General features: G+C 42.4%; 1 protein-coding gene across 1 annotated transcript in view; it reads right to left on the reverse strand.

Annotated features, from left to right (window-relative positions):
- Positions 1-17,317, reverse strand: part of SIAE (sialic acid acetylesterase) — a 423,980-nt gene that overhangs the window by 228,051 nt on the left and 178,612 nt on the right. Inside the window, exon 4 of the mRNA XM_078681912.1 lies at positions 13,507-13,682. Coding sequence (XP_078538038.1) covers positions 13,507-13,682 — 176 coding nt within the window. The remainder of the gene's footprint in view (positions 1-13,506; positions 13,683-17,317) is intronic.

Below are 17,317 nucleotides of genomic sequence, written 5' to 3' on the forward strand. Positions count from 1 at the left end.
GGGTCTTGTTTTAACGGTGCAAATTTGTATTGTGATCTCAGTGACCTACTTTGAGTACGTATTTTGCTATATTTTCATTTCTATTTTTTCGTTTAGCACTCCTTATTTTTGCTCTTTGGTGCAATGTGGTTAATCTTCCTATATAAATTAAAAAATCTTTATCTGAAAGTGGTATTTTCAGGGGGGCATGATGGTAGAACATATTAAGTCAGACAGAAGCCTGCTGAAGTTGATAATCTGTCAGTTGTGAAGCAACCACTGGACAATGTTTCCAAGAGCACAAATGGTCCGCTCACTATTTTCTCTAGCGTTCACTTGACCCTTGAGTCCATTGCGTGTTTTGAGATCACGAGAGGTGAGAAGAAGTGAATTTATAAAAGACTACGTGCAATAAATTAATCTAATGATTTGATAAAAGATCTACATGAAAGAGTGGACATCAACTGTGGTTAAAAGCCTGGAGGAGGTTATTAGACGGGGATCCCAGTACAATTAAGGATTTCCAACCTCCAGATCCATTGAGATTGCATGCTTGGACCAGTAACATTGGGGAGAAGACTGGAACCTCACAATTAGTTGCCAATAAAAGTGTGAAACCCTAGTGCACAGTGATGCGGTTATTACACTATGTCTGGTTGCAGGTAACCAATGTATGTCTTTGCTGCTGGGATCTGCACAAGAAGTATTTTGTGGCTTTATTTCCAATCAGTCCCAGTCATATTAAAAGCCCCATACTTATGGGTAATAAACATCAGAATCCTGTTCGTCATGAAAATGACCCTGAAGGGAAACAAGCAACTGCAGACTTGAGAGTAGTAGAGAATTTGGATGTTGAGTGGAATCAAATAAGTAATATGTCACTTTTGGACAATACAGAAAGGGGGGGGGGGAGTTGAGGACTGGCATGCCTTTATGCTCCATGCTTTCAGGTAGGGTGAGGCTATGGGACATACATTGGTCTTCAAGCCCCTGTGTTGCATTTAAAGAAAAGTCACAATAAGTGAACCAGGAGCTAAATAAAGTAAGGAGATTGTATCCCCCATATCAAATTGACTTGTCACCCATGAATGAAGTCAGTGACCTGTTATTAAATAAAACACATTTATTGAACCCTGAACCATGGTCATATAGTGCCCCACCAGTCCAAAAGAGTCAGTTCCCGATGGAGCATGTCACAAATAATTGAAGTTGGATGGCATTAATTAATAAAACCCTGGAGTTTATTGTCTGTTTATTGCCTAAATTGGTACAGGACACAGAGCATGATGTGGACACAAATATATCGATTTAGCGATCTTTATTGGAATTAAGGATGAAGGGCCATAAGTATAAGGAAAACTTGGTCTTTCCAATAAATATAAATGAAGCACCATGGGGTCCTGTGTCTGGTGTGAGGGCGGTGGTTCAAAATGCCAACCATAAGATCACTTAGATGGACCCGTGGACGTTATACATCCTAGTGTGACTTTAAGAGGAGGGCAGCCCGTAAATGTGTTTTTTAAAATTGGTTCACAAACTGATTCTTCTGATAAAAAGTCCAGCAGCCCAGCTAAATCTCTGGTGGATAAAGGGGCCGGGGCAGTGTGTGAAAGAGTCAGAAAAGATAGACTAAGGGGGTCATTAGGATGGCGGGCGGACTTAGTCCGCCCACCATCCTATCGGTGTTTGGGACGGCGGGGGTGCCGTGGGGGGGATTAGGATGTGCCCGCCACTGTGGCGGGTGCATCCTGCATGTTTAGCATTGTGGCGGGCGGTGCTCTCAGCACCGCCCGCCACAATGCTAAAATTGCACATATGCATTTGCATTAACAAAGCGGCAGGCACTGCGCGGTGCCTGCCGCTTTGTTAATGAAAATGTTGGGGGTACCACAGGTACCCCCCGTGTACACCCCCCACCTGTCCTTCATTCCGGGGGCCTGCAGGGGGCCCCCCGAAGTGAAGACGGCCCGCCACGGAAAGGCTTCTGTTTTGGGCAATGCTAATATGGCTGGCGGTGTCTAATAGACACCGCCACCATATTAAACCTTTTCTGTCCCGGCTGCAAGGCGACCAGGGCGGAAAAGCGGCGGACGGTCTTTCCGTCCGCTGCGGTCCCCCCGCCATCCTAATATGGCGGTGGGTTGAATTTAGGTGCGGATGGCGTGCGGATTGCCCCCGCCAGGCTGGCGGTGGCTACCGCCAGCCTGGCGGGGGCAATCCGCCCGCCATCCTTATGGGCCCCTAAGTGTTCCCATTATTTTAGAAAAAAATTAAAACAGTAAAGCCTTCTGCAAATAACAAAAACCAAAAGAATGCAGAAACACAGAGTTACAGAAAAAAGTAAAAAGAGGCTGCGGCTTGAGATGGCTTCAGTAAATGAATTGGAGGAGCAGGCGGTTGTAGAGCAGCTAGTGAGAACAGGGACCTCTTTGATTGTGATTCCATGTTGACAGTAGGCTCGAGAGCAGACAAAGATAGCATAGGTGCCACAGGCCAAAATGGCTTACAGTTAAGAAGCTCAAAGCCATTTGAATAGTGACCCTGATAAGGCAATTGATAACCACTGTAACATAGGATTAAAAGTTTGGGGTGTGCGGGGGAGAGAATGGTTCCTCTGCAAGTTAAGTGTCACCTGAGCAGTAGGAGAATGCCGGTAGACAATACCGCTGAATGGATTCTTCAGCAGCTAGATATTTTTGCAGATCATGATTCAGAATGTTTACTAAATAGATCTAGAAAATTATCATTTTTTAATATACTACCGAAGTTGTTCCAAATAGTCTTCAAGGACATTGCCTTGGTTTCCCTTTCCAAGGCAATTGATGTTGCATCATCTTGGCCATATTCAATGGTTTATTTTTATTCTAGGATTGTTGTGGAGGAAGTTCTTAACATAACAGATGTGCGTCGCTAAGATGTCCACAAGATATTCTCCTTGTCATCTAATTTATATGCTAGCCAGTGAAAGGTTGAAATCGGCCGTCTAAGTCCCTAAGACAAATAGAGTGGCATCCAACTAAACCATACACTAAGGCACATGGCGAGTGGTAGTCATGCAGGTTTGGGGTCTGAGCGTGATTTTAATCACCAATTAGAGAAGGGAAGATAAATCTATACAAAATACGTTGAAATCCCTGCAAAATGTGGTTACGTTTAGAACTGGGTTTCAGGATCAATCAAACCAGAAAATTGGGCCATAAGACCACCATTTTAGAGGTCCTGATGATGATGGAATGTACTTCCTGTCATGAAACATAGCTGGCATGAAAAGCTAGTTTAAACCTTTATTGTCTATTCTAGAAAATAAAGGGGGTTATAATTTTTGATCTATATAAAACATTATGTAAAGAGGCAAAGTATTTTCAGTAAATTGCCTAATTTTCTAGCCATCTCAATACCAGGTTTAAAGATAATTAAAGAACCATGGGTAAAAAGACATTTTTTAATATAATAAATACATATTTCCCTCCTAAAAGAAGTAAGGACAAGTAGTTAAAAAACTTGGTAGAGTTAATTGAAAAAATTACTTGAAATTCCCCCAAATCCCAATTTTAATGACAGGATAATTAAAAGATCAAAGATCTCCACCAAAGCCACTCGGGATGATTTGCAGGTGGAAAAGGATAATGCTTAGGGAACTCCAGGTCAGGTTCTTGTTGAAAACCTTGGGGACATGAAAAGCAGGAAAACTGGTTACCATACTGGATTACCTGAACAAGACTATAATAAATGGAAGGTGCAAAGGAGATCAATTAGGGATAAAACCCTTCAATAATGGGAATTTGGCCACACTTATTGATTATGTTATAGTTTCCTCCGAAGAGTTCAGTTTGGTAAAAGATTCTGAAATTGTGATGTTAATAGGTAGTGATCATAAGCCTCTTCTAATCACACTACACAGATTGGTATATTTAAAGGATCGTTGGCAGAATAGCTCTCTAATGCGATGTAAGAATAAGCGCAGGATAGCATTGGACTGATAAACTGAACTGTCAAACTGTTAATAAGATCAGCAAACATGCGAGAGACCATCATAATCAAATGTCTCAAGCTATTGAGAAAGAATATGATAATTTGATACTTTTTTAAGAGAGGACACATCTATGTCTCTAAAATATGGAAGGGTGTGTAAGGGTAAACAAAGATCTCCCCAGGCATGGGCAAAGATTGAGCTCAACAATAAAGTAAGGAAAGCCTATAAAGTCGGTGGTGCTAATAAGGAGGTTCTAATTAGAAAGTATAGGATGGAGTTTAGAAAAGAAATAATACAAGTGTGACGGCGGGGACCCGGATGCGGGGCCCCCTGGCCTGCCTATTAATGTGTCTCCTCTCTTTCTGCAGCATTCGGGGGCATGGAAAACCCCCGACGTCATCGGTGGCCGTCCCGGGATTACCACACTGCGCCCCTGCACCTTTAAATGGGCGGAGCCGGTCCTGGGCCACACCCCCGACACACAGGTAAAACCCGTCCCTGAATCCACACAGGTGTGCGAGACACCAGGAGGAGGCGGAGGAGACTGGTGGCGAGATTGGAGCGAGAGCGAGGAGGAGTGGATATCGAGTGAGCAGGAAGATCGGAGGACGGAGGAAGAAGATCGGAGGACGGAGGAAGTAGAGCGGAGGACGGAGGAAGAGTTCAGGCAAGAAGAGCGGAGGACGGAGGAAGGACTCAAGCAGGAAGATCGGAGGACGGAGGAAGAAGAGCGGAGGTCGGCGGATCCGGGGGCGGAAACGCAGAGGCACGAGAAGCTGGGAGACCGAGACGGCAGCTACACCATCAAGCCGGGAGGCCAACGGGAAAACGCATCGCCCAGCCACACTTCCCGCGAAGTGTGGCTTGACCAGGTACGGTCAAGATTCAGCGGGTGGGCGGGCACTAGACGGAGCAAGCCGTCCTGAGGGCACTCACACGACCCCCTCCTCAGCACTAATACACCCCCCCTCACTGAACCCCAACACTTAACAAGGGTATTAGAGTGCACGTGTGAGTCCTCACCCCTTTTACCCTGGACCAAGTCCGAGAGTAAGGACAGTCTGCCTGACACTTGTTTTCCTTTCATTTGCCGGTATCAAGAGGCATCGAGACGGCGGAGAGACGGCCTACAACCCCCAGGAGGCAGTGGGAACGGCGGTCCGGAGCAGGGGCCATCACGTCGGAGGAAGCGGAAACCCCGCTCCCCTTCTACAGAGCGCCTGTACAAAAACGGAGACTGTGTAAAACAATAAAAGCCTCCTTACCACGAGCCCCTGTGTCTGTCAACCTTTTCGACAAACCCCTGGAAATCCCACAACAAGTTATCTGGAAGGAGAAAGAAACAGCTTGGACGAAAGTTATAATGGCTATCAGCACAGGGAGAACAAAGGGTTTTGGGTATGCTGTGGGCAATAATCTGGAGTTGCTGAAGAAACCAGTAACAAACCCAGGGGCTGAAGCAGATTGGGTTATTATATAACAGAGATTTATAAGCCAAAAGCTGGTAATAAGGATGCAATAGAGAACTTTAAAAAAAAGTTCAATAACACGGCAGTGAAGCTGAATTCCCTAACTCCCATATTAGGAGGAATTGAGGAAATAAAAAAGTTTTTAAAAAAATCACTAGCTGAAGGAATAGGTGGTTTATCTGCTGATATAATAAAACTCAACCGTAGTTTGTGGGTCTACATTTTGACCCCTGCATTTTCAGTTATAATAAGTGGCCAAGATATACTAGAATCCTGAAAAGGAAGAACGATGGTTCAGCTGCCCAAAAAAGGATCTAGTGAGTCTCGCAAGACCTTGTAAGATATTTTGAGTAAAATCTAGCTAAATATCTTCTAAAATCATTGGAGGATGAGATAGTAAAAGATGCAGTGCTCCCGAAGTTTTAAATGGGCTTCCATAGCAGACACTCAACAGTGGATGGCTGTTTAATACTGAAACTTTGGCTGAGGATTATACTTTTTAAAGACAGCAGTCTCTTTACGTTTCATACATAAACCAGTCTATGGCATTCAGTACCATTAATCAGACTCTTCTCTCTGGAAAAATATCTAATTGAAATATTCTGTCTCTATTGTTAAAAGGGATAATCCAACTTCATGAGGGGTCATGGACAAGAGTTGAAATGAGAATAAATTGAGCATTAACTAAGAAGATACACACTCCTAACGGCCTAAAGGAAGAGTGTATTTTAGCCTCTATTTTCTTTCTATTTATATTGCTGATGCACCCATAGTTTTAAGCCAGGTCCGTTATTTTCTACTGAACCTGGGTGCCGAAGCATTTTCCTCGTTGTACTTTGCAGATTACACTGATTCATTAGATCTCATTCCAGAAGGAATTCAGAGGAAATTAGATACATTAAAAGATTACTGCAGCTTAAATGATCTGATAATAAATGCTTTCAAAACAAAAGTGATGGTATTCACCAACAGAATTATACATAAAATAAATCAGAAATGATGGCTAAATGGTACCCAATTAGTGGTGGTTAAAGAATGTAGGTATTTGGACCTCCTTTTTAAATACGATCTTAATTTTAAAGGACACATTGATCAAAAGGAGCTAAGAGCTAAGGCCATAGCAGGTGCATTACAAAGAATGGACTCAGAACTGGGACATAAATCTGTAGCCGTATTTAAAAATACGTAACTCAAAAAGTAGTAAAGTTGCTCCTATATGGCTGTGAGGTTCTCTTGGAGAAAACCATTAACCGTCTCTAGATTATAGAAATTAATATTTGGAAAAGATGGTTAAGCCTTATGTGTGGCATGGTTAATAGTGCATTGAGGCTTCAATTGGACTTGACTAATATAGTTTTTAAGGGATGTACGATGTTACAACGCGATCAAAATGATCGCGGTACATAACAACACATCTTTTACAACGCAAGTCGTTACCACGACTTGCGCTGTAGGGTGCTGGACTTAGGAATAGTAAGATTTACTATTCCAACTCCAGCCTACGTACAGTAGGGAAGGCGTTGGAATAGTAAATCTACTATTCCTTAGTCTAGAGCGCCCTCCAGCGCAAGTCGTGGCAACGACTTGCGTTGTAAAAGACGCGTCGTAATGGCACCGCGGTGTTTTGACCGCAGTGTAAAGGTTGTAGACCATTTTTAAATACCAGCAAAAGATCATCAATTATTGGTCTTGTCTTCTTTATTCGGCAGATGGATCACTGAGACAGTCAATCCAAGATTATTTAAAGTTAAATGGAATAGTACCATAGATTATAAATATAGACACTATTATCGAAAATATGGCTATATTACCATCATCTGATACACAGTGCATATCTGTGAGCCAACAGATACTAGTAATAAAATGAGCGGTTAAAGATAAATCTAGATTAAGTAATATAAAAGATGCAGGCAGAAGAAATAACCTGGTACAGTTAATAGATACAGATTAAGGAGGTAATTTACAATCCTATTTGTGTGATATTAAGAGCACCAATATTAGACGGTGGACACTGAAGTCAGGTTAGGCCTTTATTTATTGGAAGAAGAGCAATCAGGATGGAATAGATATCCACCCTTTTGCCCTTCTGCAAACATTCCCCATTGACACTGCCTCATTTAATAGTTTTTTGGTACAACATTTGCAATAGAAGCTTGAAAAGCTTGATATTTCTGTTTTTTTAGAGCTTTAAAGGTCCAATGCATTCATGAATTTATTAAAATAAACTTACACCTTAATGACATGAAATTTGCTGTGGTGTGGGGAAATTTGTATCTATTGTATCACAACAGCCAGATAATCTGACTGGAATGCTTTTATAATGAGAACCTCCAATTTTATTTATTTGATTAAGAAATTACCCCCTCTCCTCCCCCTATTGTATCGTGTCCATCAGATCCTTTCATGCACTGACTGTATTTCAGAAATATATTTGAAAATGTATTGTCACTTTTAGTGAACTGTTTTCCTTGGGTGGGTATTTGTATATTAATACACGCATACATTGGAATGTATTTTAATGTTTAAGGGTAGGGATTGGTAGTGGAGCACAATAATAACCTTTTGACATGATAAAATATGTTTTTAAGAATTGACATTTAAGCCATGAATGTATACATTTTTTATTTTGGGGTGTTTTAATGTGTATTTGGGTTGCCTTGTCCTTTCTTTCTTTTTAAAACCTTATTCGATCTTTGCATTTAAGATCATAAAAGTACATGGCAAGTATTCACTATGTTACAGATAAAAAAGTTATATAAACATTTCACAAATGAGAAAAAGAAAGCAATAAAATTAATTTATCTCTCAAGTGGGTATAGCTTTACACACCTATCCATTCTTCAATGAAGTTTTGAGCCATATCAAACATTTAAAAAGAAAAAAACGATACATAACCTTTTCACAGTTGCACAAGTCTCTTTTTGTTCCTACAAGCCCATAAAAATGACGATAATGAAAAACACACTAAAGGATTTAAAAAAGTATAAGGCAACCCGACATTGCTTAAAATGGTAATGTTTTAAAATGGGTACAATAAATTGATTTCTTTCCCTCTGATAAAAGCCACAAAAAAATAAAATATGGAGGTCACTTTGGGGGGATTTTGAGTCTCAAGGACAGAGGGGCAATTCAGAGTGTTCAAAAGTCCTCTCTGGGAACCCTAACATTAAAGGTACTAGGCTCAGGCGGAACCTCAGCAGGATGGATTTGTGGTGGGCGATGGGAAGGAATATCTTCTAAGTAAAAATATCCTCCCTCTAACAGTGATGGTGTTAATTGGTACATGAGGGTTGCCTGCTTACATTAATTCCTTTCCTTTCAGACATATTTAGCCCGGCGCATAAAGGTGTCCGCCAACTTCTGTTTGGACATCCTTTTGCACGTTGTAGGGATTTCAAAAAGCTCCGCCAAGCCCAGGGTGGTTAACTCCTGTTTCATATATTTCAACCACCTAATCCTGCCGTGGTTATCCATCTTTAAAATATCTCTAATTATGTTTTGGGTTAGGGTCGCTGTGTCCCTGCGCCAGATGGAAAGCCAAAGCTGAAGGGGGGGGGGCAGTCCGATAAAGTCCGTAATGTACGATGGACTTAGTTCCATGTGGGCTACATAGTTCGAGAATGATTCTAGGAGGGAGACCAAAGATTTATAAAAAATCTGTTTTCGGGTTGCCTTGTCAAAATAATATCAAATAAATTAAAAGAAAGCAGGCTGTATAAACAAAGAAAGACAGCCGGGCATGGTTCTTTGCATCGGTTGCGGCAAGTCACTTCAGGACAGGGTCCAATGCCCAGCTTAATTTGATCAGATGCACAAACTCTGGCAAATTAAATTATTTGAGTCATACTCTCAAGCGTTTCTCCAATGCGGGAACATTACCGAAAATGCGTTAGTCTAACACAAGAATCTTGGTACCTGGCAGAGCTGTACACACAGGCCCCATGTATTGCACTGACCTAAAGTAGTTCAAAGGAGAATGCAACGGGTCGCAAACCCTCATATTAGGGATTAAGTAAACACCCAATAGAGCAAACATTCTGTAGGTAGGAACCCTTACAGTTAAGTGACGCAGAAAGCAAAATGCCTTTATTGTGTAAATCAAGAGGAAACAAATAAAGATGTGAGGTGTATGGTTTCAGAGTACGAACAGAAAGAATGGACTGGCGTCTGTGGTGCAGCATGTGGCTGGATGAGTGTAAGGAAGTCCAAAGGGTGGTAGATGATGGAAGGGAGTACCCTCGAAATTCCAGAAGATATAAGGACACTGAAAACACTATAATGGCGAAGCTGAGGGATTCCAGGGAGCACACCAGTGGGATTTGCTCATGATACCATGGGTAATCAGTTGGGACCGCCTTCACCTATAATTTACCACCAACTTGGAGCAGCTTGAGAACACTGTATGTTGGCAACACATGTTGGGACGAGGAAAAGACTACTAAGGCTACTTTAGAACAACATGTTTTAGGATAATGAAAGAAAACATCACGGTCTTCTTATAACTGCAATTTGTTTCTGTTTTGATCCCTAAGGAAAACAAGTTTTAAAAAAAATGTTATAAGAATCAACTGGCTCCAATTCACTGTTCTGGCGTCTTACACTAACAAACACTTGCACCACACCCTGAATAGCATCCTGTATCAATACAGATTAACTCTATGTTAACCATTAATGATGGCACATCTAAATCCTTGGACCATGAATGGGGAAAAAATGCATATATTTAATATCTTGCTTCCTTGACAGAAAGGATCCAGGTAGATAATCTATTCCCATCCAGAGTACCAGGCAGATACTATATTAGCTCAGTTTATCCTGCCTGTAGCTAAAATGTGTAAATGGAATGGTTCGGATTTTATGCCTTGTGGCTAATTTATCATATTTTCTAACTTTGGCTTCCCGCAGACCTAAAGTACTGACGTTGCTTGCACTGTAAAGTGACTAGCAGTCATAAGCCGGTTCTAACATTTCAAGTGAGGAATATTTGAAATTATCCAATCCCATGAGCTGAGGATGTGGGAATCTGCATGCGCTTGTCATAACTCGAGCAATTTCAGAAATCAGAACTCCTGAGCCTGTTGTCTAGGATAAAGTACAAATCAGTACTTTTTATTAGTAATCTACACCTCCTTTTTAATAACGAGTTTAAGGTATTGGCATCGTAAATGACAATGCCTTTATTTATGTTCAAAAAACAAAAATAAAAGGCATTGTCATTTGCAACGTCAATAGCTCAAACTCGCGTAAGTGCGAGACCTATTGCATTGCAAATGCTTGTTCCTACTTGTGTACTAGGAGAATAGAGCTTTCAAGACCACACTTGGCTGGAGCAGGAGCAGGAGCAAAAACACATTTATGCAAAGTCTCTGGGATCTCTTGATCTACTAGGTCAAGTTTCTCTGCAGGGTAGAAAATAGGCAGGGGTGACGAGATTTGAAATGGGGTGGGGGAGACAAAACTCTATACAGTAGAGACTGACTGTAGTGCTAACGGGCTGACATTCTCTTTTAAAAAAAAAAAAAGGAATTCGATCCCTGATCAGGAAAAGAGGGGAGGAACTGCATTTACCTTGGCCTGGAGGAGGAAGGCTCGGTTGTTGAAGTGCACATCCTGGGACATGAACAGGACAGCCCAGCATGGGTAGAAAGTAGTAAGACATTGGGGAGTTTGGCTGTAGGGCAGGGTCAAAGGCGACATCTGTGTGTCCATGGAAGGGACTTCAGCTGGAGAATTTCTCAGTCCCGGCCAGATAATCTTCCCGAATGGAGGGAAAAAGGCTGTGTGTGGAAAGACTTCTCCTTTTAGTCCTAATAGAAAGTGCTCAGAAGTACTCAAGCACACTGGTAAGGCAGTGCACACATATAATAAAATATCTGGCCCATAGCAAGAATGGAAATAGAGAAAGACTGGTATACTTGAGTGGGTGGTGATGTGGTTGAGCAAATAAAGTGTCGCCCAGAGGAAACTTAAAAAAAAAAAAAGGCGCTAAACAGAGTGACGGTCGCTTTGAGTAAGAAACATCAAAAAAGATAGGTGAGAGCTTGGTATAAAAGTATTAAAGGATTCCTAGTTAATTAAATATATCCAACAACGGTGGAAAACTGGTGAATGTTTAGAACAAGAAGCGCGAGAGAAGCGCAAGCAAAACAAGTAAATGGTCTTTTTTGGAAGACCTGTGAAGTACTGGGGTGCGCCTGCAATAGGATGGACGCCAGACCAGCCAGCCTTCGGCAGCTCAAAAACAGTCTGAGTGCCCGGGAAGGTGTCTCACCCGGGCTGACACACATGATGGGTGGGTGGGCGGAAGCCCTTTGAGCCCTATGGGCGTTGCGCGCCTGGCGATCACCTTGTACTTGCACCCCCCGATCACCCCTTACAAGCTGATCAGCAGGCTCCCTCTAATACCATTTAGCACCTCCATCCAGCGGTTCTATGGCTGCACTTCTAAACCCCTTCTCCCAACACCTGCCACCGAAACCTTTGATCCAGTCTTCTTCCCCCTCCTACCTCCACACTTCGGAATCCGTTATACCTGCACCCCCTTTGTTGTGTCTTTTACATTAATGTTTTTGCACCTATCCTTGTAATACCGACTTTACACCTTTGATAATTCCAGGGTACGTACAGGTCCAACTACAAACTATTTCCCTACCTTCACGTCGCTTAGTCCCACCCGAAGAAAAAGCTCTTTGTGACGCTGTGCCCAGTAAACTTGAGGAGTTCGGGCAGAGGCCTCCTCCCTGCTTCAGTGTGGGGTTTCGTGGGTCTTATGATGGGGTCTGTTCGGGCATAGGGCACAATTCAACTTCCCCAAGTGACATCAAACCGCGCATGCGCGACATTCAGTGTAAGGCTCCCCCTCCTTCCAGCTAGGACAATCCCAGGACACACTGCGCCATTCCCACCCCCAGCATGGCAGTAGCGCATGCGCATGGTAGTGTCTATCTTGTGGTTGTGAACTGCTTCCAGAGTCTGTGGGTGGATACCACTCTTTTATGGGCCAGGTTTTAGAGTGGCCCCAATCTGAGCCGCGTGCCTTAACAAACTTTTCCTGTGGATATTAAAGGTCTGACATTTCGCATCGTTTCTCAGTAAGTAGAAATGTGTTCCTAATGGGCTTGAACGTGTACATTAAGATTACATTCTAACTCCAGCTCTAGAATATTTGGAGAAAGCATACCCCCCCCCCATTACATACTACATGCCAACATTTTATAATAGAAACATGAGAGATTTAAAGAAAATAATCTGGAGAATGGATTTCTTCCATTAATGTACAGGCAGTTTACTGCGGGAAACAGCCAAAATAAAGTCGTTTTGGTTTTTAAAATCGTGGGTCTCCCTCCTGTATCCGGCATGTATGCAAATATTCCAGGAGGCTGTTTACCATTATAACACCAGCTCTGACCTTTTTTAGAGGAAAAGATATGAAATCGCCAAGTATTTTTTTTGGGGGGGTGGGGTCGAAACGTTTTGGAATAGTATTTAATTTTGAGTAAGATTACCTTGCCGCACTGAGCTGTATGTAATTAGCTTAAAGCCCAGAACTGAATACGTTTATCCTCTTGTCACGGAGAGGTGTAATGATGACAACATTTGTTTGTAGCAGTTTAAGGTCAGGGTAGGAAGGGTCCAGTAAAATATTTTTTTACAATTGTGGTACGTGCTGCATTTTAAAGACCATCTAAACCTGTAACGTTGGCCGGAACTAGCAGCACAAGCACAAACACGCGCGCCTCGCATGGGGTGGGGGAGAGGAGGGGGGCGGGCGCGATTCACTCGCGGGAGCGATAATTGCTGCCAGATGGTGGTGCGCGCTCCCGTGAGTGAATCTCCTGACGTGCACATGTTGCCATTGAAGGCAATGGAACGCGTGCACATGCTTGGCTGAAAAGCCAAGGCGACGGGAAAAGGTCTTTTTGCCTTGCAGCGCATGCGCGCTGTGAATGCGAGACCTAAAAATGGCCTTAGAGAAGAGGACTGTGGAGCACGGAACTGTATTATTTAATAGAGATTTTAGGTTAGAGTTCCCTTTTATCCCCGGTCTCACAAAGTTTTCATTTTTTTCAATAAAATTGGAAGTACCTGTGCAACAGTCATCTCCATGTTACTTTGGCCACCACAAAGCCAAACATCTCCAAAGTAGATATCCTGTAATTCAATGCCTGTGACTAGCCCTCTGAAGAACTGCTCTGCAAGCAACGCATATGGTCCACCATGGTCAACAGGATCCAGGGTTACTTTCCAGATGCCAGCATATCCTGATAAAATATCAAGAAAAAATATTTTTCTGACAATACAGATAAAATAGCGGATAAATTAACCATTCAGCTTTTATGAAATATTATTATTAATAATCATATTTTGCACAGTTTTATATAGTGCGAAATTAACCCCAAGGCATGACAAAGGCAAAGGTTGCAAGATACTGTAAGATAGCCATAGAATGAACAGTGTTTCTCTGAAAAAAGGTTAGCTAGCACAGTCTAATCTACAAAGTATAGTTAATTCCGAAATTCAGCAGAACTGGAAATACTAAAGGAACTTACATTGTCAACTTATGATTTGTTTTGTGGTATTACACCAAATGCAGCAATAATCCATAAGGTAGATCCACGCTCTTTCAAAATCACTTAACAATTAAAAACCATCAAATATACTAACAAGAATGTCAAATTACATACATTTAAATACTTTAAAAACAGAATATTACTAAAACTGTGGACGATTTTTCATGTACAGATGTTTTTTGCAATGTGATTGTGCTTTCAACTGCTAGGCTCAGAAGGCGAGGATGCCCAAAAAAAAGACTAGACTGATGTTGAATTTAATTTAAGCAACACAAATAAATCATAGGGGACTTCAGAAATAGATCAAGGGTTCACAGGCTTGTATTTATCTGGTAGTTAGCCTATTCATTGGCGATGATGAGATAGGAGCGGCCACTGTCTACTTCACAATGAATGAAGTACAATTAAACAAAAAGGTCCTTTTTTGGAGCACTCCCCGCTTAAAGGACGACTAAAGCTACTCTGAATGTTTTCGTTGATTGTAATCCTAATTACTCACAAATCAAATTCTTCACTAATCTTCAAAATGCCAACGATTCACCCTTTAGACCGATAGAACCAGGATTAAGTTTGTTCTAAAGTCTGGCTAATTATATTATTTACAACCTTTGGTAAAAGAGATGCCATATTTCATACAAAACACAAAAACATGTTTTAATAAAATCAAGGACAATCAACCCGAAAAAAATTGCTTTCTATGTACAAAGGACACCAGTGGTGTTTTTACAGCATTATATATTCAGGCGAGCATTGAACAAGTCTACTTCCTGCATGAAAGAGAAGGTACTAATAAGATCTTTAGTTATAATACCTACATTATTCTCAAATCTATTTTTTATGTAGAAAATCAGCTATTGCTACAGACCACTCGTGTTTCCAGAGCTACTCGTGTGGCACAGTACATAGCAGACTTATTTAAGCACCATTGCAAAACACAGTAGAACGTGGATAAAATATAGTTTTTTCAAACTTTATCATTTTCTTCCAGTCCAATCTTAATGCTTGCACACATTATAAGCCCTCTTCTCGCCATCTGGAACACCTCATTGCTTACCGGGCTCTTTCCCTCTGCCTGGAAGCAGGCGATGCTGATCCCTATTATCCCTATTATTAAGAAGGCGGATGCCGACCCAGTCCTGTTCAGCAATTATCGGCCCATATCTCTCCTTCCTAAGCCGGCTAAAATCTTAGAGAAAGTGGTTCAGGAACAATTAACTATCTAGAATCCAACCATCTCCTGCATAATTCCCAGTCTGGATTTAGACCGGGTTTTAGCACAGAGACTGCGCTCCTTGAGGTGTCTGAGTCCATTAGAGAGTGCGTGGATAGGGGAGAGGAGGCTATGTTAGTTCTCCTCGACCTGTCCGCGGCTTTCGATACGGTGTCTCATGCCATACTACTGGATCGCCTGCGCGATATTGGGATTGGGGGTACCCCACTGGCCTGGGTGAGGTCGTTCCTTGAGGGTAGATCCCAACAAGTCTTCCTTCGGCCGTTTATATCGGAAGCAAAGCCTCTGCGATGCGGTGTTCCTCAAGGCTCTGCACTGAGCCCGGTATTTTTTAACATCTACCTTACACCGCTGGCAAAGTTGGCTGAAGACTGGGGGGTCAGAGTGATCTCTTACGCTGATGACACTCAGCTTGGGTTTTCCTTCAGAGATCACTCTGACGGCAGCCTGGCAAACTTTCGCCACTGCCTCAGTAACATCTCCTTCTAGATGTCAGCCAACAGACAAACTCAACACAGATAAGACGGAGGTCTTGTTTTTAAATCAGAAATCCCCCCTCCCCCCTCAGCTCTGGTGGCCGGCGGAGCTTAATCCCCCCCCTGTTCCCGCTCACACAGCTCGTAACTTGGGCTTTCAATTTGACAACGCCCTTTCATGTAAATCCCATATTAATAAGGTGACCTCAGCCTGTTTTGGCAAACTTCACATGATCAGAAAGATTTTTCCATATCTCCCCCTTGACTCTCGTAGGACGGTTGTCCACGCCCTGATTAACTCTCACTTGGACTATTCAAACAGCTTGTATGTTGGAACTCCGGCATATCAAATACATCAGCTGCAAGTCGTACAGAATGCGGCGGCTAGGATAATCGGCAACATCCCCTACCGTCACTCTATCTCCCCATACTTAAGGAAGTTACATTGGCTGCCAGTGACTCGTCGTATTCAATTCAAAGCATTGGTTCTTGCTTTTCGGGCCCTGAATGGCCGTGGTCCTGTCTACCTGCAAAATAGATTGAAGCCGGCTCACTCCATTAGAAATCTCAGATCTAACAATCTTTGTTTGCTTGTTGCCCCTCGGTTTCATCGGGCCAGAATGGGAGGCAGGTCCTTTACAGTAGGGGCCGCTAAACTCTGGAACATCCTCCCTCTAGAGCTCAGGCTGACTACATCGGAATCACTGTTTCGTAATAAATAGAAAACTTGGTTATTCTCTTGTCCCTAGTTGCTGCTTCGTTGCTAATTGTCTGCTGTCTTGCTGCTGCCACCCTTGCTCTTAGTTCACTGTCTGCAGCGCCGGGACACCCCCGTTGGGGGTAGCCATGCGCCTTATAAGCTTCTAAATAAATAAATAAATAATCTCATCTGTGGTACAATAGCATTCTCTCTATTGCATGTTATTGCTATAAATCTATGTCACATGTTGATATTACATCCTATACACATACGTTTTGCCATAATCATCAGGTGACATCGAAGATGTCTACTTGGAAGTCTTTTCATCTTCCATCCATTCTGATCTAGTTAAATAGGTTATAGTTCCCATTTTGCAAACTTCTATCAGACCTATTCAATGTTCATTGGACGCTACAGCTGCATCTCTTTCATCCCCCTCCTCAGCCACTGTATTCATCATCCCAGCCCACAACAGAAGATCTTCCAACACCTTACTGTAGCGTTCTCTCCAGGGCCTGGGTACCCGCCAATGACTATGCTACAGACAGAGCTTTGTACTACACGTCTTTATTCGTCTGAGTGTAACTGCGAACTCAACATTCTAGACCAGCCTTCATTGCATTCCACTCTAATACTTTTGTCACTGCTCTACAGAGTCCATCAGGAACCAAAAGGGTTCCATTGTTGCTAACTCGCAAGACGCTACATCTCCCCCTTGGTTAAATAAAAAAATGAAAAATATTTACAACATCTATATGCATGTACAATCAAATCTTTTTGGTGCTTTAATTGTTCTACATAATTTGGTCATTGGAAACTGTCACCATCAATGTTCAGAATCTGCATTGACGGTGGAGAGGCAACAGCAGTGACTGGTGCTTCAGAACCAGTCTCTCCTTCAACACGCAGAATATGGTTG

Source organism: Lissotriton helveticus, chromosome 3_1, assembly GCF_964261635.1.
Source record: "Lissotriton helveticus chromosome 3_1, aLisHel1.1, whole genome shotgun sequence".
Taxonomy (NCBI): Eukaryota; Metazoa; Chordata; class Amphibia; order Caudata; family Salamandridae; genus Lissotriton; species Lissotriton helveticus.